General features: G+C 45.2%; 1 protein-coding gene across 2 annotated transcripts; it reads left to right on the forward strand.

Annotated features, from left to right (window-relative positions):
- Positions 1–469: 469 nt before the first annotated feature.
- LAMP3 (lysosomal associated membrane protein 3) lies at positions 470–22147 on the forward strand. Of its 2 annotated transcripts, none has more exons than XM_027804264.2 (6): positions 470–650; positions 5025–5815; positions 7167–7286; positions 10620–10677; positions 12607–12774; positions 16449–22147. In XM_027804264.2, exons 1-6 carry the CDS (start codon positions 605–607, stop codon positions 16586–16588), a joined length of 1323 nt encoding a protein of 440 aa, XP_027660065.2. In that variant the 5' UTR covers positions 470–604; the 3' UTR covers positions 16589–22147. The 2 variants fall into 2 exon arrangements, with proteins under 2 accessions (XP_027660065.2, XP_005438540.2); XM_005438483.4 differs by having other exon boundaries at positions 473–650; positions 7164–7286.
- The last annotated feature ends 2259 nt before the right edge of the window (positions 22148–24406 follow it).

The raw sequence follows: 24406 nt of genomic DNA on the forward strand, positions 1-24406 counted from the left end.
TGCAACACTAATGGTGAGCCATCCCAGCTGATGCACCTTCAACAAACTCAGTCCTTGGAGCGAGACTGAACCAGCCAGCAAAGGCTGCTGACAGTCCCCAGCTGGGACCAGAGCCCCTCGGGGGTTTTGCTTAGCCCTGTCTCCCTTCTAGCACGTTCCCTGCAGAGATGGCTCAAGGTCACAACTCTCCCTTCTATGCCTCAGCATGAAAGAAAGAGTTTGAACTAAAGAAAGTACTTTTTTTAAAGAACACAGGGAAAGTACTGATTCACAGGTTGTAACCTTCTACTGGGGTACAGGTGCAGCCTGGACCAGGTTATCAAAACTGGAGAGAGGTGCGTGAAGCTTTATGTGGCCTTGCAGAGCGAGAGACTGTTGCCCCCACAGTTAGCACAGCAGCCCTTTCTGTTTTCACTTTCCTTCCTAACCATAATTTATTTCCTTCTTCAGTAGTTTACAGAACTCTCTCTCCACCTCCTTTCCAGCCACGTGACCGAGCGCTCCCTGCATCAAGTGAAACTTTTCAGTCCCCAGACCTTGATTTCCCTTCCACCTGGCTCCACGGTGAGAAGCTTCATCTCTCAAGCCTGCAGCTGTGCTGGCCATGGGGAGGAGCACACGGCAGTTCATCTTGCTGACCTTCACTTGTGGTGAGTAACATCCTCCATCGGTTCTATCAGAAAAATGAGAGAGACTGTGCTAGTTTTGTTTCCCTGCAGCCAGGACAGCACCTAACAGACAGAAAACTTTAGTTCTGTTGCTAGCACTAAGGGTGCTTAAGTCTCACTGCTAAGAAAGAGCTGTAACTACATTTGATTGCAGCTGGTATAGACCGAGTCTGATGTTTTCCTGTGTATTTTCCCTTGCACTCTGTGGTGACAGAAGCAGACTTTTTTGGGCTGCTTTTCTTAACTAAAAATAATTTCCAGTGCAGCAGAACTAACTGAAAGTCTTGAGTGAGACAAGCAGAAGAAAAACCAAGGAAGCATTGCCTAAGCCATGCATTTGTCTGCATTGCAAGATGCAGAGCGTGATCAGGAAAGCAAGCGGGGGACTTGGGGGAGGCAGGCTGGGGTTTGTCCCAACGACAAAGCACATCAAAGTCACCGTTCAATCCTCAGTGCTGCTCTGTGAAAATCTGTGGAGCCAGCCTGATTAAGGACATGTCCCAGCACGTTAAGCCATCCCTCAGCACCTGCAGCGGTACAAAATCTGCCAGATGAGGAAGGACAGAGCATGTAATGTGTAATAGCTAAAGGCTGGAGCTCGCTGGCAGGGCGCTGCATTTCTGCAGTGTGTTTTGCCATCGGCAGACTGGGATCACACCAGTAACACAGCCGTCCCCCTCCCAGCACAGTGAGCAGGGAAACAGCCCAGGAACTCGGCCACAAGCAGCCCCTGCTGTGTCTGCCCTGCTTACCCACCCCCACCCCATAGCCAGTGTCCGCTGAAGTAGCCCCAAAATTATATGGGAAGAAAAGCGAGATCAGACTGAAAGAAATAACACTAATAACTCAGTGGTGAGCAAGTATCTTTTTGACTGGAAAGTTCCTTATCCATTTTTGATCATTCCTTTAAATAGTTTTTGTGACGTTTTATTAATGCCACAAAGTCACGTCTTTCAGTGCAGACAGGGAATTAATCATCACTAGAGTTTAAGGGATAAAGGTCTGATGGGTTGGAGGTTTAAGAAACTGCTCCTATGTTGGAAGGAAACTCTGGCAGTACCAAAGCCTCTCAGAAAACCCTGGTGCTTTTTCCAGTTTCTCAAGGACTAAAAGCAGCTGGAGACGGTGAGAGTGTTTTCAGTGACTGTAGGAGCTGGGGCACATTTTTGCGTCCACACAAAATCAGTCAGCTGAACACGAGCATTTATTCTGGGCAGCATAAAGCGGAACAAACTTGCTGAGCAACACAAGCATGTGGTTAGGTGAGAAGAGGAAGAAATCCTCAGCAAGGGCTTTTTGAACCCAGCCCGTTGCAGGGTGGCAGGCTAAGAAATGTCACAGACAGATGATGGCACCGAGCACTCCACTTCCCACCGTAATGCCTGGGAGCAGACCAGTGATGTTCCTTTGCTGGCATTGACTGAAACTTGTCACCAAAGCATGAAAATAGGTGCTCCAAGCCCAGACTGGGAACAGTGAATTTCTGAGAGCTGCCTTGATCCTTTTCTGAGAGTTTTGTTGTGGAGCGCTGCATGCATGGGGGCTTGCTAGGCAGAGCACAGCCCTTGGCATTTGCAACACATGACTTTGAAGCCGAGGTGAGACGAGGGGATTGCAGCTGCTTGCTTGAGGAAGATTTGTGCAGGGAGCATGCATCCCTTGAGCAGAATGTTGGTCATATGAAGTTTTGAGCTAGCTTTATAGACAAAGAAAAAAAAAAACCAGAGACTAAGAGAGGGGTGCAGAGCTGTGCTGGTTCATTGTTCTGTGGCCCCTTTTTCCAGCAGAGCCATGCAAAGGGCTGGGAGCTGTGTAGGCAGCACCGTTGCTGAGCTGTGCCAGGCTCCCTGCGATGCGGTGGGAGCCATGGTGAAGCCTCCCAGGCCTTAGCTGGTGAGTCGGTCAGGCACCCCAGGGGCCCACCTGCCCCTTCGCACAGCAGAGCTACCGAACTACCCCCGAGAGCCACCCAAGACGAGCCAAGACCATTAGGTGCAACCAGAGAGCAATCCTCACCCATCCCTGAGAGCTCATGGAGCCAAAGGCCTTTAGAGAAGACAACCCAAGCCAACAGGCTTAGCAGTGTGGCCATGCCCCGAGAGAAGCTCCGAGATGCTTGGGAGAGCCGTGGAGGCTGGAGGAGCAGTCTGGCAGGTCACCCGGTGACCACAAGCCACGGGGCACCCCAAAGACATTTCTGACTTCACCCCTCAGTGACCCTGTCAGGCTGAGTGTTTTTCTAATGATAAATCGTTAAGTTGAAATGACCTTTTGGGGAAAATGAAGTTTAATTTAAAAGCTATTGGTGGCTTTCAAACGTCAGTGAAATAACGTTTCTCTCCGTGTCTATAAGATGTTACCTGGCCAGCAATCAAAACCAATCTGTTAAAAAAACCCTAAGAAGTACAGACTATTTACGACTTGTTTGAATTTGAATGCGGGTTATTTTGCAGTCTCATAGGGGAAAATAAAGTGGAAACTGCAACTTCTTCCTTTCTGTTTTTGTTGTGCCAGTACACTTCGATGCAATTACCTATAGCTGGTATGTGGCAACTGCTCTGATTTTCCACTGGCACACAGAGAAGGAGACAAGTCATCTGCTTTTCAGCCCTGCCAGCAGGTGTGGTGAAGTCTAGGGGAAAGTGAGAAAATTAACTGAAGTATCATATTAATTATGGCATTTTTAGGTTCCTTCTGAAAAATTCACAGAAGGATCTGTCCTGTCCTTTCTGTGGCTTTTCAACTGTGTCAAGTTGCACTTCTTTGGTAACAGCTGCACTGGCAGTCAAGTGTCTTCTCTAAAGCACAGAGGCAAAACCCAGACAGTTTTAGGAATATGGAGTATATACCTATACACCTGCTCTTCTCTAGCATAGCCATTTTTAAAGGAAAATTGTGGTGTAGGTTCAGATCTATATACCTTTTCTCATTTCTTTGGGTTTGATCTTGAATTTGAGACAAAACCCGGAAGGTTTTATTATTCTTATGTAGTGCATATATATACTAAAATGGTGAGATTTTGTGAACACAGCTACTGTTGTAGATGTCTGTTCATGCTGAGTGAAAACAAACAAATAAATGAAAGAAGAGCTTGTGAGATTTCGGCCATTTCCACTCTGAATGTGCCTCTGGCCTTAATCGATCCTAAAACCTGAATCTCAGCAACCTGCCTGCCACAAACCTTTGACATCGATCCGTGAGAAATTCCTTTGGAAGAACCATTGTACAATAAAATTCTTAGACAACATGTTGGGGCATCCTCTGTGGAGCCATACTGCTAGGAACAGGAGGTGTCTTGGACTTTTGGGTCCCTTCTGCCTCCAAACTGGAGAATTCATCTCTGTCTTCCAGTTAATTCAGCTTTTAACTGAAGCTTCATGCACAGGAAGGAGTTCATATATGTCAGTGATTTATGATTTCTTCTCGCTTGACTTCATCTTTACAGAACGTTGTTGGTTACTACAAGCAAAGACTCAGGCAGAAAAGTTGTAACGTTCCTCTATTCTACAGTGTACTTTCCCTACTTCTTCTTTGCTTTGTTATTTACATTTAGGAGCCTTTTCAGTTCTGCAAGGGACGTGTTTCTTAAACGTTATAAGATGGAAGCATAATTTTGGTGCTGTGACTATTTTCAGGTGTGATCCAAAACACCCCTGGATGCTGTACCCTGAGATTTGTTTCTCGTTGCTCAAGTCCCATCACTAAGAGGGCTGGTTTTGCCTTGTTTGGAGCATCCCCTTGGGTGCCTCCCAGCAGGAGGAACTTTGGGGTTTAAGCTGGCATGGCTACAACAAAAACATAAATAAGTATCTGGAATTTCCCTGTCTCCCAAACTGGTTTCCCAGACTATTGTGAATCACTGTAAGACCATTACACTGCCTCACTGCTTTCACACACACAAAATGTTCCCTTTCCCCACGCTCTTTGGGAAGTAACCAACCACCCCTTCACCTACTTCATCTTCCTGAGACCCATGAAATCTGTTTCCAGCAAATCTCGCTATACTACTGCCTGGAAGGGAATTCTTGTGCTGCCTGGGGATTGTGTAAGGTCTGCTCACACCCCCGGCATCCTCTGGCCTCTTCAGCAGCACAGGCAGTGTGTGGGGAGCTGGGAGCCAACGTGTTTCCACTGCAATGGGTATATTCAGAGGTGTGGAGATTGGGGGAGTGGTGAAAAGTTATGGATAATTGCACAGCGTGTCTGCTTTCACTCTCCTATCATGACTGGAGCCAAAGAAAGAATAAAATAATATCACCCATTTGATAACAAAATTGGTGCGGCTATGTTGTGGGTATCAACAGAAATGTTAAATGTAAAGGTTTCTGGACTACTGATTTATTTGGTTCTTTGCAGCATTTTCCTCCTGTTTTGCTGAAGTGGCCCTGGGGGCCGAGCTGTCTCCAGGAACCGTATCCTTCTACCATACGGCTACTTCTGCTCAGCCACTTTCCCTTTATCATCCTTCACCCCATCAAGACAGCACCGTTCATTTTAACAGCACCGGCTCTCCTAAAACAACACCCACAAGCCACAGAACAACTGCACAGCCAACAGACCAGCACCAGGCCACAGCAGCACCAGGCCATCACACGACAGCCCAGGCAGGAGCAGCCACCGTGCGCGTGACCAGCCAGGTATCTCCCATGGTGACATCTACAACATCAGCAGACGACACAACTGCAGCTGGTCAGGCTACAGCCCAGGCAATGGAAACGGTTACACCTGCAGTGGTGAACACAACCATACACCCTACGTCCTCCAGCAGGGAAGCTGGAACAGGTGTGAGCACAGAAATAACAGCAGCAGCCACAAATGCAACCATAAACCATACAACACCAAACACGCAACTGACAGCTACTGCCACGACTACCGCAGCCACCACCATGCAAACTGTAAAGCCTGCCACAGGGTCAGGAAATCAAACAACAGTGCCCAGAACTCCAACAGCCACAGCCACGACCAACACAACAACTGTTTCTCCAGCAACTCAAACAACCATCCCACCTACTACGACGACAGCCAGACCCACTTTAGCACCACAGCCTTCTCCCATCCCCACTGGCACGTACACAGTTTCCAATGGGACCAGGACCTGCATCAAAGCGGCCATGGGTTTGCAGCTGATGGCTCAAAATTCACTGAAGGTGAGGTAAAAGCCCTACAAGGCTGAGCTTTGTAGTGACTGTTTCTTCGCTAGCTGGAATTTATTTTTCTTCTTTCAAAGCAATTTTGAGAAGTTAGCTTGTGTGATAACAGTGAGCGGTTTGCTACCAGTCGAGGGCCTTCTCTGTGCCACTGCATCTCAGCTGCTGTACTTTGGCTTGTATGGTGGCGTCAGTAGGGTGTACGGGCGCTTTCTTATTTCAGTGGTGTATGTGTGGTAGCAATCCTGGGGGGGGATCAGCCTTAAGCGTTATTGGTGTTTCCCAGAATGGGAGACTATTTAAAATCTGAATTGACTTCAGTGAAGGGCTTGCCATTGCAAGTTGCAATGAAAGCAAGAAATCACAGACTTGGGATTCAGGGGTGGGTTGTCTTTATGCTGGTGCGTGGAGATTTTAGGATCACAGGAGCTGCCAGGCTGGATCAGAGCAAGGGTCCTGGAGAGCTGGTACCCTCCCCTAGCAGTAATCCACTGAATGATTCAACAACAGGTGTCATAAAACTCGAAATGGTGATGATGTCCCTCAGATTTATGGTTTTGTAGCCTCCATTAATACAATATGTGGGGTTACATCCTCAGGCTCTGGAGTTAATATGCTTCAAGCCATCCCCATTACAAATTCAAATATTCTTTTTTGGCATTTGAATATGTCTAACGTGGGATGAGTAACTAGTATTGGTAAAAGTAATTTTCATCCCTCGTCCTGGCAGAAGCCAGGGAGGGAGCATGATTCCCAGCCTCACCAGAGCATGGTGAGGTGTTTATTACAAAAGTAAGGTGTGTTTGAGATGAGACTGGAGGAGCCAGACCACATTCAGGGCTGCAGAGCTCTCGTTTCAGACTACAGCGTGGGTTGCCAGCTGCTGGAGATGAACTGTGCGGGCATAACGAGGAGGCCGGGGTGGTACAAGGAAGCAACACATGTCAAAGCCAATCTAACCCCTGCCTGCCTCTGTCTTGATCTTCCCTCTGCCTTCAGGCATGCATTCCCACTGCTCTCTCTTTTTAAATCAAAAATGATGCTCATCTGACCCTGCTCTGAATCATATCACTTCACCCGAATGAGCAGAAAACTCTTATTTCTGCCAGCTTAATGCACTGGAACGGCTCGGTGGTGTGTCAGACAAGGGCTAGTGCTGGTTTACGAGTGGGGAATGACCCCCTGGCAGACAGCAATTAGGCTGCCACCACCACTGGCCTGGCCATTCAGCCACACAGAGCCCTGAGGGGGTGCAGAGGAGAAGCAGCTATAAATCTCTGCATGTTTCTGATTAAGTTTCCCCCCCGGCTCCTCAGCAGCAGCCCCACAATGTCTCTTCTCTCCACAGAAGCAGATGGAGTACATGGTGGTCAACCCCAATGAGACACAGACATCTGGGAGCTGCGGGACGGTGCAGGCTGAGCTGAGCATAACTTTCAGCGGAGGGTTTATAAACCTCACCTTTGCAAAGGTACTTGTTGCATTTGGAGAGAAGGAGTGTTTGGGATTGGGGAGCTGGAGCTTAGGCTGCCTTTGATCCAGCTTGCGCTGTGGGAGAAGGTGTTTTATCCATCTCTATGCTAGTTTTAAACCTGTATATAAGGCACTATCACTCCTGTTGTTCCCAAGAGGCTAGATTCACAGCAGCACAGAATAATTCAGGTTGGAAACGACCCTTTGGAGGCCACCTGGTCCAACCCCCTGCTCAGTGCAGTGCTAACTTCAACGTTAAACCAGGTCTTGTCTATTTGAACTTTCAGTTTGGAAAGGCTCATACGTGCAATGAAGGGGAAGTGCAGTGCCTTGCCATCCTTTGTGTTAACAGTGTTAAAGCTGTTCGCTAGCAACACAGTCTAGACACGGCCTCGAGCAACACAGAAGTCGCATTTTTACAGAGGTAAAAATCTAGTGGGAGGCATGGCCAGGTCTGGTGTTTGCATTGGAGTGGGACAGAGGGAACGGCTTTGGGCTGGGGTCCCTGCACAGAACAGGGGGGTGTGCCGGGGGCTCTGACTCGCACTAGCAGGTTGCTGTTAGGAAATGGTGTCTCAGGGACCACCTAAGGGCAGACGAGGTGACTCATTTGATTCCCATAAATGCCAAGTATCACAGCTGCCCAACTAGAAGCCGGCTGTGGCTGTTCAATCCAAAGGGTGACCTGTGCAATTTTAAGGAGCCACAGTCCATCTGCAGCTGAAGGGGCCTAATTTCTGGGTGGAAATTTCCAAACAAGTGAACTACAGCAACAAAATTGTAGGTAAGTGCCCTTAAAACGCTCCACACCAGAGAGACTTGTAAGTACACAGAGAAACCTGGGTGAGAGAGAGGCCCTGCTCACACAATGGGAGAATGAGCTTTTTTTTTGACATTGTGGCTGTTGGTACCATGTTCCCCACTAGGACCACGTCGTATGTGGGTGAGTCTTTAAGACAAGCTGCCAAGAATGATGCTGCTGTTGTAACCACAAGAAAAAACTGCTGAGTGCTGCCATCCTCTCGCTCCCTCAGACATTTACACAGTTTACACTTTTTGGGAGGCAGCACGCAGTACTGTTTGTCTGAAAGCTAATAAGGGCTGGGTGATGATGCCGGCAGGGCTAAGGACAGATGTTAATACCGTGTATAAGGTCGTTAATGGGCAGGGAGGAATACAGCATGGGTTGGATCCCATCAGACTCTGACTGAGCGTATTGGGCATGAGGGCTGTGTCCCGGAGCTCCATTGCAGTTCGGAGCTGCACCTGGCCACCACTGCCTATCTGCCTCCTTCAGTTAGCCAAGCCAAAACGTCAACCTTACAGCCTGGTTTCAAGCTCAAATCAGTGGGAATCAAGAAAAGTACAAATGGTTCATCAGTCATTTCCATAGAAAGTCCAAGAGGCAAATTATACCACACCTGAGTCATTAATGCTTGAGCAGAGAAGAGATTTCAATTAATAATGGTCCTGATCTTAGTTTACAGCAGAAAGTTTTCTAAAAGCTACAGAGGAAAAGTGAGGTAAAAAATCAAGGAGCTGTTTTAAAACAAACGTTCAGTTCAGAACGTGAGTGTTTGCTTTAAACGTGCCCTTCCTGCACAAAGGGAGCGTTTTCTGTGTTACAAGGATCCTTAGAAAAAGTCTGGGGATTCAAGTACCCGTGAAAGCCCCAGCCTGGGCAGCCAAGGAGAGGGCAGCGAGCCTTCAGGGGGCACTTGACCTGTCTTGCCCTGAAGGAGGTGGTTATGGGCACAGCACTGGGCAATCCGCCCTTCGCTTACAGATAACCCTCAAGAGCATAGCAGGACTCGGCTCAGACTTTGAAATTCAGGTTAATAAGAAGTCATTTTGCTGCTGGTTTTTTTATGTGTTTGGCTCCCACAGCCTTTCTAACCACTTTGAACCTGGAGTGGTGGCACTCCCGATTTTCTCCGGTGAAGGAGGAGCTGGGTCAGGCGCTGGTGCTGCGGGAGGCGAGCGGCTGGCTCGGTGCTCAACCCTGCCAGCTGCCTTTGGCCAAGAACTTGAAACAAGGAGGTTTTGTAACCCACCCACAAGTAGGAGCGGGTGTTTTCCCCAAGCAAAGTTCTTAACAAACAGAACATAGTGCTGCCACCACCAAAAAAAGGGCAATATTTGACTTCTTTAAGTAGGATTAACGCTGAGAACCTCTTCTCTGGTGTATTTCTTTCTTAAACTTTCCCAAGTCATCCTACTGGCTTTTAAACTGCGTAACGTTAAAACTGGGTACATTCATTTCTGCTGCCATTTATCCACCAGCTGCACTCACCAGTGCCTGTGTGCTCGCAGCTGGAATGACAACGAACGGCAGGGCTGCTACACAGACTCGCATTGTGCTCCACCACCACTTCCAGGGAGAAGCTCCTAGGGCTGGCTCTCCCTGAGTGACAGTCCGGGGCAGGACAGCATTCAGGCTGCACCGGGGTTTTAGGGCACATGCAGACAGGACACTTAGCTGGAAGTTTTGCTCTCTGATGTTGTACCAGGTGCTTTCCATGTCAGCAGTCCATAGACATTCAAAAAAAAGCCAGCCAGAACCAACAGTGTCAGCAGGGGGGAAAAAAAGAGTTATTTCTCCCCTGCACATCCAGGTTGCTGTTTCCTCGTTTGTAGTGATGGCGGTTGGCAAAATAGGAAATGAGTGTGGTACTGGCATGAGGTGAGTTCCCAGCTCTCAGCTTGCTGCTGACCTCTCCCCATTCAAAACAGTGACGAACGCAGAGGCACTGCTGCTTTCTGCGGTTTGCTCACCCACAGGGCATCTGTGCATAAAGCGCGCTGCAGCACCAAGGGTCCCGAGTGCTTCTGAAGGTGCGGGCTGGGGTCCTGCCAGCAGCCAGGCTGCAGGTCAGCGCGGGTTAATTCAGCGCAGGATTGCTCAAGAGAGTGCTGTGGGCTCTTGCAATGAAAGCAGAACAGGTGATTAAGAATAAAATGGCCTTATCACGTGTCTGTCGATTTGTGCCACGTATACAATTTGCTCAGCTCCCTCTTACTTTTGGTTCCCACAGGATCTGGCCTGAGCAGCGTGTGAAATGGCACCTGCGTGGTCCAGGTTCATGGAACTGAGAAGTACTGGTGATGCAGCCGAGACTGTTGCGTTACCCTGTGTCTTAGCTATTAGATGGAGGATTTGGAAAAGAAAAAGCAATACATCCAAGCAAGTTGGTTCTTGGGTCTTGAAAGCGATGCTTTAAAATGTGTTTCTTTGGGAAATTCTTCATGACCATTTTGCTCTGGTGAACTGTATTGAACTGTATGTTTTTCACAATTACGAGGATGAAAAAAGATGTATCTTCTTTTACAGCAAGCTCCAGTGTACTACGTCAGTAAAATTGAGTCCAGATTACAGTTATCTTCCGAAGGTCAGTGATTTTTACACGGTATTAATTTCATATCATACTGTTCTGGGTGTGGGATAGGCTTTCATACCTTTAAAACAATGGCTTTTGCAAATTATGTGTTTTATCAGGCTTTCAACAAGTCATTCACTTAAAACTTATGGTATGAAAATGGAAGAGAAGGGACCAGGGTGCAGTTGCATCAGAATTGATCAATTTTTCTTTTGTCCTCAGAAACTTCACCTGCCCCACCTCTTTCAGAATAGACATTACTTCAAACCTAAATTTAGGATACAAAACAGTCCTCTAAGTTTTTATCTGCAAACACACAAAAATGCTGTGACGCCAGTTCAGGTGCACATGTCTTTCCAATCTCATTAGCAAACTAAATTAATACAGTATCTGGATCACAGAAATGCAGGGCTGGATCCAGATTTCAAATACACCAACATGGACAGGGATGTCTGACATTTTGGTTGAGCAAAATTAAGAGCTGGACCCAGGCTGAGGTTCTTCAAACCATCCTGAAATCCTAGACCTTGTCTGTGCTTTTCTCAGGGGACTGGGTTTTCTTTTTTCCTATATAGCCCTGCTTCTTGCCATTTGAACAAATGCTAAGAGAACATCACTTAAGTCAGAGGGACAAAATCTGAACCATCGCTTCAGATTTTCTGACGTTAATTTTGCACAAATTCTTCCCAATATATCAAGTCTGTGATGGGTTAACGATTATGTTATGTTACTTCTCTGTTACTCATAAGTATTTGGATTGACTTTTGTCCCTAAAGGAGAAAAACAAATCATGGGCTCATGCAGGTGTGTCCTAATACCACTGTGCTTTTTGGAAGCTCAGTGCCTATTTTTTTCCTCACTGATGAGCGCTTTCATTAGCCCAAGCAGAGCCTATTCTGATCTACAGCAATTAAAGTAAAAGAAAAGCTGATCCAGAGGGCATGCCTCCTAGGGATGTTCTCAGTGTAAATGACCAAGGTTTTCCTGTGCACTGCTAAGTGTAAATTGCAGCAAATGCAAACTAATCAGCTTAATTGTAAGTTTTTAAATCCTCAGATATACTTTGAGTCCTTCGCAGTGCTGCTGGCAGGAGACATTGCTGTCCCTCGCTGTTTGTTACCCCCTCTCTGCCAGACATTGCCATTTCACAGTCCGCCAGCAGTATTTTTGCTGTGAGCAAGCCCGTATCTTCTCTAAGATAAAAATGACTGAATTAACTGTATCAGTGCACACCGGTGTGTTGGTGTACTGTTGTACTGGCGCACTGATTCTGACTGAAGAGGACCAAGAGTATGCTGCGCGCTGTTGTGCCGGCAGGTGCGGTTGAGATCAGTGATGCAGAGCTGGCGATGTGGATGGTTTTGTCTGAAGCTGGTATATCTGCTTTCAAAGGAGGATGTGCATGAAGGATATGCCCAGGTTACAAGATCTTTTCACGCTTTGAACTTGAGCCATATTTTTCATAAAGTACCGTGACACTGAAATATGTTTAAAAACATATTTAATACATAAAGCAATACAGACTAGATATGTCAGATTCCCACGCTAGAGGCGGTATCTTTCTTGTCTGGAAATACGCTGGAGATCTAAGATAGTTGACTGCTCCTGTGAGAATCCTAACCCCTTCCTGCACACTCAGGTTGTTAAAGTAAGATTTGAAAAAGCACCTGAAATTTTAGCCACTTTTTCAGACCCAAGCTCAGCTGAGTTGCCCATTGACAATTATTTAAATTTTTATTTAAATTTAAATAAGAAAAACCACTCATTTGAATGTGGAAGAAATGTAATTGATACTTTGTGGGGAAAGTGTCCATGCTTTGGTTACATCTGGGATTGTTGCTCTGCCAAAGCAATGGGGATCCTCCGTTTGATCTCAGAAAGATGTTGGTTCCAACAGAGTGAGCGTGGATTCTTATTTCTCTCTCTCTTTATGGCCTCCAGGTATGCTTTATTATGCAAGCATACATGAGAAGCTGTTTACAACAAAGCTGGGGAATTCTTTTAAGTGTGCCAGCAAGCAAACCTTCGGCTTGGAGAAGGGCTTCCAGCTGCTCTTTGTTAATATGCAGCTGCAGGCATTTGATATTGTTGGTAACCAGTTTGGAAAAGGTAAGTAGAATGACCCCTTTTCCACCCTTCCGAGATCTACGTGTCAGTGCTGGTAGCCTGGCAGGTACGGTCTGCTAGATCATCACCATACACACGCGGTGACTCTGCTACACCTACAGCACAATCACAGCTCTGTAATGGTCCCCAAGTAACGTGGCCTGCCTGCTGCTGTATTCTCACCCTTTTCTGAGTCATTTCAACACAGTGCTAGTACCTATGGAAGACGGAAAATTATCTTTCCTTCCTGCGTTCAGTACCTTCTGTTTCACCTCCTCATTAAATATGTTCAGCTCTACAGCCACAATATTATCCTTCACCCATTTTCTCCCAGACCAAGTGGAGGTGTGTTCACCACCATTGCATTGCCCAAGGGTCAGTTTAAAGTCACTATTCTTGATATAGTCAGATTTTAGCTATTTTGAAAGGCTCTCAACATTCATGATGTCCCACAGCTGCAGCAGCAAAACTGCCAGCTAATAAAGGATATTTCTGAATGCAGGATGATGCTTCCAGAGCAGCTGTGTCTAGATGTGATGAAATGTGCTTCTGAGGAGAAGCACGGTTGGCATGCTTCCAGTTTCAGAACTAAATGTGATGCTCATCTCTGCAGTTTGTCTTCTTGAGTACAGCCACAAAGAGGCAACCATGTAGCTCACTAAAAGACGGAGAGAGACCAGTACTGACTCCTCTGGTCTCTGGATTGCCCACACTGGCAGAACGTATTGGGGCTCATCACAGCTTCTACCCTGCACCCACATCTGGGGTTCCTTCCACAGGGAAGTGAGGTGTTGTCATCCTTGTTTCTTGTCCAGTGATGTAGCCAGGACCTGGCCAGGCTGTGGGGTCCAGGACTTCTGGGTGCACCAGGAAACCCTTGTGTCCCACAGTATGGACACTCTCATGGTCTGCTGCCCTACTTCCTATGAGATGCATGAAAGATCCTACAAAAAGCAGAGAGGTGGACTAGATAGGACCCTGTGGTTTCTTTCAACTTGTACATCTGTGACTTCTCAGGATGTTTCCATGCAAGAACTCAGGTGGACAGATAGGCTTATCAGCTCTCCAGCCCTTCACATGCACTAATACAACGCTCCCTTCTTCTGACATTTGACTTTCTGCATGCTTACAAAATATTGCCACCTTTTCAGTTTAGATCTGTCATTTGATGCGGTTTGGCTCTGTTTGATGATTCTTCTTTTGTTAAGTCATCATTTTGTCTGCCTTTCTTATTCTCAAAAGAATATAATGGGAAACAACATTTGGGGCTTAAGACATGGACCTTTTATTTTGCATGATTTTCTTTTAAGTTCTTAAAAGCCACACAGAATCCAATCTATGCTTTCATTCTCATGAATAGGTTTTCATGGGATAATACTGAACTGGAACAACTCATGGGATCCCATCTGGTTCCTACATTCCCATTTGAATTTGTACAATGAGTGTGTTCAATTATAGCTTTTAGTATGGCCTCACCTCTAGCAGAGACAGAGCTTAGGAAGACCTCTCCACGACCACCAAGGCCAGGCTAATCTCTGCTAATCAATACCATATACAAAATTAAATTAGTTTTGCTCTTAATCAAATGGCTGAGATAGCAGCTGCCACCTCTGAAGTAATTCCCCAGTGGCCATGAAATAGTTATGAAACTGTTATGTACCTCTGCGGTACATGCATGTTTTGAAAGGCAAAATCCCCAGTGAAGGAATGACTCTACACATATCACCAGTCTCTTCCCCACGGGTGTCCATGGTAGTTTCACTTCTGTTGCTCATGATTTGCTTACATTTAAAAAGAGAAGAAAAAGAAAACGCTAATGATCATTGGTTTCAAGTTCCTAACAATTTTGTACAGACTGCAGAAGGATTACATCAATACCTTGGCCTGTTTGAGTCTGGAAAGCTGTAGAAGTGTCTTCTGAACTACACTTTGGTGTATCAGAAACAATTTCTAGAGTTCACAGCCCAAGGTTTCATCCAGTTCAAACACCTGTGGCTTTTTCCAAATGGCCAATTCAAACATCTTTGGCTTTTGCAATACTCAAATGCAAATATTTTTCAGCTCACTTCCTTAAGAGCAGGTTACATTAACCAGACAAAGCTTTTAAAAGGCAGCATCTACTAGAGGGCTGATGCCTTTGGCTTTGTGCCTTTGCATGACATGAAATCACCATCTGGATCAGATTTTGGGGAGAGCTGTGCGGATGCTCTGGAGCTGTGGCGTGATGTCATGCACTCCACATGCTCCCTGGGCTAGCTGCCAACCTTCAGCATAAAGATTCCCTTGGGGAAAAGCCAAAGCTAAACTACAATCTGTGCCAGCATAGTCATCAGAATGAGGCAATAACACCAGAGGCTTTTGTCTTGGAGCACTGCTGAGATCTGCCTTGGAGCAGTCACAGAGTGAAAGGGCTGGAGGGTGCTGGATCTCCCTCATGATCTGGGTACAAACTGGATTCACTGCTGAGCTGGGATATGCTGTGGAGTTTAGCTGATCAAGCTACCCGACTTAGAAGATAGTTTGCTACTCAGGTCCCACTCAAAGCATCATACTAGAGGTCTTTCTTTCCCTGGAGCCCAAGGAAGGTCCATTCCTGTAGATCAGATGGAAGATGTAGGTCTGTCTGATCCAGTTCCAGGATAACACATTCGTGATCATTCCCAGACCTTCCCTTCACTCCCAGGGCTACACTTGTATTGTGAATTCGAGACTGATCCTGCCATTGTTACTTGGGTAAAAATTCCATTTAGGTCAGTGACCCAGATGGTGCAGTCTCTTCGTAGGAAAGCCGTCAATTTACCCCAATCTGTCAGTTCATTTTTACATAATGAGTTTCCATTTAATCAGAGGATGGCTTGAATATTCATTTGGGTAGGGGGTGGCTGAGGAAGTCAGAATTTGCCCCCTCTGTAGCTAAGAGGTATGTTTGGAGTGAATGTATCTTTGGATGGCTCTTAAAAGATATTATTTGTGTCAACACTTTTTCTGATTTCATCATATGTACAATAAAATTACAATGATACTGCTAAAGCAATCCCCTGGGCTAAGTCCAAGGCTTCTGCCTTCCTAATCTCTTGATGTTCTGAGTCAGCCACAATTATCCACAAATAATCTGAATTAAACACAGAGAACAATTAGAATTTGTTTTTTCTTAGGAAAGAGTGCCTTAACTAGGATCGTTGCTGCGCTAATGATGTGCTGGACTATGGGCTTCCTTCTCTGGCTTGATCCTTTTTACTGGGCAGAAGCAATTAGGTGCCACATAGGAGCCGTTTTTGTCCATGCAGGGTGTGTCTTGCTCTTTACTTTTAGACTTGCACTTTGTAGTGTGATGCTCCACATCTGCTACCAGCAGGAAAACCTTCTGCTGCATGTGTGCTGATCTTGATGGCAGAACACTTACTGCGGGCATGAAAGAGCAGAGTCACTCTCCCATAAAGCATGTAGCTATTTCAAAAGGGGCAAGTATTGTTTTCTTGAAACAATGTTCACCACAGATGAAAATATAGTAAGTATAGCTCAGGGAAAAGAAAGAAAAGAAAAAACAAAAGAAAAGAAAAGAAATCAAGGTCTTGAGAACTTCAGGCTTTATATTTGTTAGCTTTTCTGGAATATAGATTTATAGTCGAGGAGTATGGTGTTCTGTTATAACACGTTCTCTGATCTTTTACTTTCAGAAGAAGAATGTATTCCTGATAAAAACAGCAAAGCAGCTCCCATTGCAGTGGGCCTGAGTATCCTGGGATTGTTTGTCATTGTGTTTGCCACTTTCCTGATCTCCAGAAGAAAGCCGCATAGAGGATATGAGCGTATCTGAGGTGCCCTTCTTCCGAATGTGCGCAGCCAGCAGAGAAGTCAGAGGAGTTTTAGCTTCTGTCTGACAATCTCGCTGGCCTGAAGCCACATTTTCAAGTGGGATGACACCATGTGCTTAAAGCTAGTGGAAGTTTCTGGAAGCGATTTCTTTAAGGTGGGAAGGAGAGGACTCACACTGTCTACTTTAAGCTATTCTTAGCATCTAATTTAGATGTAGTCCAGACAACGAAAGTGAGGGGCCCAAGTTCTTTATATTATTGACAAAGGAGGCAATTCAGACCACCTAAGTCAGATGCCTAACAATAGCTTAAAGCGAGCTGTATCACTATCCCCCAGAAAATCCATCAGGTTTGTTAAAGATAGCATTTAGATTTATTGAAATAGATGAGTCCAGTAATGCAACCTTCGTGTGTATAAACCAGAGGTCCGCAGCTACAGACAACCCCGTTAAATCAGAGCTCAGTGAAAGCCTTGCGGGAACACTGTGTGTGCTGAAGTCTCGGAGCAAGTGTAAGTGTGACGTCCCTTCACAAGCAAGTTCTCACCAGCCCTACAACAGGGTTACACTTCCTCAGTTCGTGGCTTTTTCCTGCGAAGCCCTTCACAAGGACACAGTGGTAAATATGTGACTCTTACTCTGGAGGCAGTATTTTTAGAAAATTTTCCAGTTTCCAGTGACTGTGTATGCAAATAAGGGAAGATTACCCAACTGAGGTCATATAGGGTCTGCCTGACCAGTATGTGCCAATGTTATTGCTTGTCATTGCTCGTCTCAGCCTTGCTGCAAAGATGTCTGAACTTCTGGCCAATAGTTCTTGAACTGCAGCCTCCTAAAGCACAGCATGTCAGAACAACCTGATGCTGGTAAGTTTATCCTTAGGTGTTATGCTGCAAACTGCGCGATTCTAGAGCTGACAGGCGGGCAGCTGAGCTGTCTGCGCAGCAGAACTGGGCAGGCAGCTGGAGGCAGTCACTCCATCCATCTGCCACGCCTGGCCAAGCCACCCCGCTCGCCGGTGGGTGCTCCGGGCACAGCATCCCTTTGCCACGTGTGTGCAACCCGACATGGAGAGAGCGAACACGAGGGTCTGAAAGCACAGTGACACGTGGGCTGGTACTAAGGGTGCCAGTGCGATGGATGGGGACTGGCGTGAATGTCCTTGATAAATTCAAGGAATTTAATATTTCATGGTCTTGCTAGAGCTCATGAATCACCCGCTTCCTATTCAGACATGGACCTGTTACAGTGACCGCCACTGAACTCAGTAAATCTGCCCCTCTGCTGAGATGGCAGCACTGTGACCTCTCTTCATCTGGGAAGACACCACGCTCATGGAAATGCCAGGGATTCGGTGGCCACACTTCTGGCAGACCTGCACAAGGTCCATGAGCAAATGCAAGTCCACTGACGCTGTAAGTTCAAGGGTTCTGTGGGAAATAAGGGCTTGCGCAGCCTCGGGCAAACTCTGCCCAGGAGAGAACGCTACCAGTGTGCTTCCAGCTCAGCGGCTGGATTTTCATATGGAAATAATTTGGAGTTGCTTTAAAGCACAGTAATTGAAATACTGTGTAGTCTATTTCCTGCTAAGACAATGATGAAGGCAGGAAAGTAGTAATTGCTTGTGAGATTAGGTTCAGCTAATGTTCCCTGTTGTAACAAGGAAAACCTTGTCACAGAAGATTTACAAAGCTGAACCTATGCACAAATGTGCACAGACACACACACAGACACACACGCATGCACCATGCAATCTGTTCACTGCAAAAAATTACATCAAAATGATAAGAAATTATATCTAAAAAAATTTACAAAAGAGAAAATAATATCAAATAAGAGCACACTTCCCCCTTAGGAGTTAGGGCAATGGCTTAAATTTTACCTGGAAAAGGACTATGGAGTAGTACCCATTAAACAAAAGAAAGACTGAAGTCATCTGCAAAAGTTCCGTGTTGTTAATTTAATCTGGACCTAAACAAAATAGAAATGCTGGGAGCTAATTTAATTTCCATGAATAATAGACCAGATCCTGAGCAATTATTAATCGTGATGGAACCTCAATGGATTTTCACTGGGTAAAACTGATGATAGTATCTTGTGAGGTTAATTTCCCTTAAGTATTTTTAAATAGTTTTGATATTTTACTAGTATGTAACCATTGAGAAATTACTTATTTAAATTAGGAAAGGAAAGAAATCCCTCTGTTCCATGAATTACTAAAAGATGCTGGTCTGTGTCAAGCAGGAAACATGGTCATATGGTTCCATAATGGACATAATACATAGCTGTGGAAGTAATTAACAGTCTCCAGAAATTTTCCCTTTGAGTCTGAATGAACCAATAAATAAGAAAGATAAATACCTTTTTGAAGCACCTTTGCACTTGGAGAAACATAAGACAGAAGTCAGAATGAGCGGCAAGCGACGGAGGCAGCTGAATATGATTATAAGGTAAAGTGGCGCAAGAAACAACACCTAACTCCCAAACCTTTAATACGGATACAGTGATTTGAACTGTATTCAGTTGAATACTCACATTGAAATGTATTTCAATTATTTTTTTTGTAAAAGACCAGCACTGTTAACATCGCTTAGTGAACTTTACCTAGCTTATTTTCACCTCCCTACCTTTCCCCACAGTGAGTGGACAAGCAGCCCACTGAGCTCAGTGGCATTGATCACGCCTTTGGCTTAATAAAATCCCTCTAAGTTCTCAGGGTTAGTTAATACTATTAATCTGTTGTTTAGAAAGCAGATTTGTATACTTGATTAAAGCAATCACCTTTTAAAAAACAAAAGAATTGATGAGATGTCCAGTGGGAAAGGTAAATGTGTAAAGAGCTTCCCTTCAAAAATGAGCCTATATATGCAATAGTGATGTTACTGTCCCCAACAGTTACATGTGGACATTTTAACAAGAAGGACCTAAAAAGCTCAGGACCGCACATGATCTGAGCCTAAGCTGTTCTGACTGGTGATCAATAGTCACCTTTCCCATTCAAAACTGTGTCCTATTTCATGTGTTCTTTGGATTGTTGGGTTTTATGATCTGTATAGTACAGTTACTTCTACTAATACGATACCAAGCATTTTCTTGTGATGTTCTGTACTGAAAAATCTCTATGTTTGATCCATCCTCATTGATATCAATGTTTGATATCAACAACATGAGGAGAGAAAACTGTTCTTTATGACTGATAATTCTGTGTTTAATCCTCTGACACCCTCTGGCATTTTTACTGATGATGCAAGGTTAATGTCTTTTTCCCCACACATTTTTCTTTCTACAGTGAAGCAAACTTGTTATTGAACAATGTTTGGATTCAGGTTTACCTGATTTGTTCTTACGCTTTCTATTGCTATTATGTTCGCTATTTTTATGAGGCTGCATACTGCCCGTTCTAGATAAATAAAACCCTGGGCTTGCTCTAGACAGCACGAGTGAAGTGCACATGGTATAAACCGATGAAACAATTGGATGCTCCCATGAAACGTTGCCAAAATGCAGCAAAATTAATCCAATGGAGTTAGTGCTTTACATTCATAGAGGATCCATTGGAGAATTCCTTTCTGCATGAGGAGATCCCAGCCCCTAAGTGCAACCTTTCTCTTCCCTGCAGCCCAGCCTGCGTGCCATCACCTCCTTCCCTTCCCTGACCACAAACCACACCAACAGCCTGCAAGCGGGGCTGCGTGCCAGCGTGCCAGCACAGCAGGGAGGGCTGCCTCTCTGAATTTAGTGCTGAATTAGAATTAGATGGCCCAGCTGCTCCCTGAGTTGTCATGTGCAGCTTTTAAAGCTGATGCCTGTATTTTCTGCCAGAATTTAGGTAGATATTTGGCTGACACTTTGCTATCTAAGGGAGCTGCTTGAAGGTCCTCCTCCCAGTGGGGAGGCTCTACAGGTGTAGTTGGTCATGGTCTTGCCAGAGTTTCTCTTTTAAGTATCTTGTCTGAGGAAACATTTTGAGCAAAAACTCCTTAAAAGAGCACCATACAAAGGAGAAGCTCTTATGGTAAACTAGTCATACACTAGCTGGGCCATAATAGTTGTAAAATAGGGCAGCAGTGCACAGCTTCTTTGCTTCCTGTCAATATGGATGTAAATTAAAACTGTATTTTCTAAGGCTGGCAGATTGCTTCCCTTCCAGGGCTGCTCTTTGCCATAGTCAGACCTTCGTTCAGTAACTTGCTCACTGCTTGGGACAAGGGTTTACCAACCAACCTGCCCTAAAAGTCTGCATGCCAAAACCCTTCATATGGTCAGCATGAGCACGTATACCCAGAGAGCCGAGAGAAGGGTGCAGTCTGCTGTGGGAGGGGACGTGGCTGCAGCTGGGTCCCAGAGTGACCAGCAATGTGTGAGACCAGCAGCCCTGTCAGCCGGGGAACAAAAACCCAGCTACACGAAGCAGATAAGCAGGTGCTTCTTCATTGCAGCGCTGGGTGCTAGGTGGCATCTCCACAAATCAAGCACACTCTGTGCTGATTTCACTGTTACATTTATACACAAAAATTACAAGGTACTACGCTCCCAGTTACAATGATTGGTTAGTGATTTGCATATAATTATAATATGTGTCATTCTCGTCTGTTACTACACTTGTGCAGAGGAAGGGTCTTCACCGGGGCAAGGGTGGTCTTGACCTATAGGTGTGCTTTTTAGTGTTATAATGAAGGTAGTTCACTTCAGAACACCTTAGAAGTAAGTTTTGTTGCCGAGTGTCCAATATATATCCTATATACAGTAGAACCTAGGTGCTCTGGTTATGGTCTGGAGAGTAAGGACTAAGGCTAGCACGGTGCAGAGAATAGGGACTTCAAGTAACAGCCTCTGATAACAAGCAGCACAGCAACCCATACATCATTGGTCAGTAAGTGCTAACACAATGCTAACGTAGAGGCTAACTTCTTAAAATCAAGATATTCCTATAGCTAACTGTTTCACAAACAAACACAAAATATAGAAGGATTCAGTAACACTTAAGACAATCTGCAACAGCCCCAGCTCACTTTTTCCCCCAGCTGTGGATTCAGATGGGTTGCATCCCTGAAGAAAATACTGATCGTGATGTCATGATGCATCCCATCAGGGAAGCTATGCTTAACTTGCTTGTAAGCCTGTGCTGGTCGGGATGCGGTGGGGCCACTCACAGTGACCAGGAGGTGAGCACAGCCCCGCAGCTCCCCAGTGCCCTGCCGTAGCTCTCAGCCCAGACCACTCACTGTGGTCTCTTGCACACCCAAGGCAGGTATGAGGGCATCCCATGAGCATGGTGATGTCAGACAAATTGCCAAGAAGTTGATAAAGCAAGATTTAATTTCTGCCAGTCCCTTTAGCTCTCTGATGGAAAAGCCCAAATTAATAAACAGCTGTTAATTGTGTTTGAAAGAGGAAGAGAGATGTAGTTCAGCATCCTGAGTGGATGAAGATGGTTTGGTTGATCACTTCTAGCTTGCTATAATACATGGTTGATAAAAAATAATTTGCTATGAAAGTAAGATATGCTCTTTATTTTTCTATTATTGGTGTTTCTATAATAAAGGTTGTATTTAGTCATGATAGCGTGCGTTACTATGCAATTACTTTACCTCTCAAGTGCTGTTTCACCTAAACTGTTTAAAATACAAGTACAATCTAACAAACAGGCAGAGTCCTATAGGCTCTGAGCACACACCACAGGTTCAGATACACTTATATCCTAACATAACTTTAGTGATTATTTCTTCTGTGGCTTAGGCAGCTTGTCTGACATGTCTATCTGTGTTTCATCAGCATTACACACATACAAAAAGGGTATTGAAAATAGTATGTGGTTTTCTGTTAATCTCCCCACAATTTCCAAAGTATCTGAATTCACTGTGTTTCTTTACATGACTAAATCTATAAACACAGACCATAACTCACAGCAGATGTGATGGATGCTTGTTACTTCATGTTTAAACTTTAACAGATAATAATCTTAGGAATTATGATAAGAGGAGAATGCCTCCTTTCAGCATGTAGTTATGGAAACTAGAGGGAATAAATAGCTCAGAAAACACCACACACAAAACTTGAGAATTCAACAGCTTCTGTGTTGGTCTAAAGAATTCCCCAAAGGATGGGGGCTGGACTAGATGATCTTTAAAGGCCTTCTCCAACCCAAAACTATGATTCTCTGTGACTTTGCTGTTTGTCACACCCACAGCCAGCTTAAAATATCATAACCATGGGACAACAGTATGAGGTAAACATCTCAATATTTTGCACTCAAAAATTCTTCAGCTTCATCTTTGAAGGTTTTTCAGAGAAACTTGAAACCAAGTCTGTCTAGATCTGGATCTAGATTGGCTAATAACTGCAGCCAGACCCCATTCTGAGTACCGGCTTCTGCAATAGCTCTGAGACTGCTGCTGGGAGGTGCACGGCAGCGGGGTGGGCAGCTGTGGGAGCGGGGTGCTAACTTCTCTGTGGTGAGTGAGACAAGACTCTGAAACTGCTAAAGAAGCAGCAAAGGTGGTTGCTGGATTGCAGGAAAGCAGAAGGCGTGGTAAAGATGGGGCAGAGAAACCTACCTCCTCGCTGCTGGCAGTGGATTCAGGAACCTGCCGCCCAGAGATAAAATACCAGATACACTCGCTATCGCCATTTCTAGCATCGGTGCACACCTCTACATGATGGAGAATTTAAAGATCACAAGGTGAAAACTTCACAAGCCCCTTGGATGGCCTTGCAGCAGAAAAGCAGGGCTGTCAGGGCAGCGGGGCTGCTTTGTTTGGCTCTTCGCACTTGCTTGGCCTGGTAACGTGTTAGATCGGGTGCCAGGTTCACCTAAGCAATACGCCTATTTAGTGGACAAGGTTCCTGGCTTAGTTTTGGAAGCCGGGCTGGTAAATACACGCTTGGAAGATGCATTTCAGCTGACGAACTATGATTTACTTGGGGCCTTCTGCATGTTCATCTCCTGTGGGGGCGGCTCTGAAGCAGACCCTCGAAGGATGCTGGGTGTCTCCAAGGTCTCTCTTTCTTGACAAGGTTGAATGGCAGATGGAGGAATGGCGAACCAAGTTCCTTTTAAGGCAAAAAAACCCATCTGTAAGTCACACCACCGACTGTCCCAAAAGCAAAGAAGTTTGGGATTCACTGAAGAAATGCTTTAACATCAGAGTGTGTAGAACAACAAAAGGAGTACTGTTCTAAAGCGTCAGTTTGAGGAGTGATGAGAGAAAGATTCCTATGCAGTTAAACCTTCGCTAGTAAGCTGCCAAGACACTTGGAGACTGCACTTTCTTTCTCACATCAGTGGCTGCAGCCATTGCATGCCAGTGATGCAGGGTATGCACACCTGAAGTTTGTCAGCCACAGCAACGCTCACACTCCTGGGCTTCCATCAGCATCTGGCCTTTCCCAGCTAGCCACAAAACATCACAAAACCTGCATTTCCCTCTTTCTGCAGGTCCTGTTGTCTATGGAGTTGGTAGGCACCAAGTATTTTATTAAATTATAATGTAACTGGCCAGTTTCTTACTTAACTCTTTCTTCAGAGTTTTAAAAAGGAGTAGGATTCATTCCCCACATGCGCAAACAAAATAAATGGCTGTTGGGAAAAAGGAAAGCGTTCAGTCTGACTCAGGAGATCTGTGCAGATTACAGACACAGATCTTGCTCTTAAACCTCAGCTTTGCTGGGGCTTTCCTACACCCCAGAAATTTCTGGATAATATGATTCACAGGTGCAGCCAATGTTTAACCTCATTCATTTTGCCACAAAATGACATTTTTTTCCACCTCCTCAAGGAAAATGAATTAATATTTCAAACAAATTATGATGTTCTACTAC

This window comes from Falco cherrug, chromosome 11 (assembly GCF_023634085.1).
Source record: "Falco cherrug isolate bFalChe1 chromosome 11, bFalChe1.pri, whole genome shotgun sequence".
Lineage (NCBI taxonomy): Eukaryota > Metazoa > Chordata > Aves > Falconiformes > Falconidae > Falco > Falco cherrug.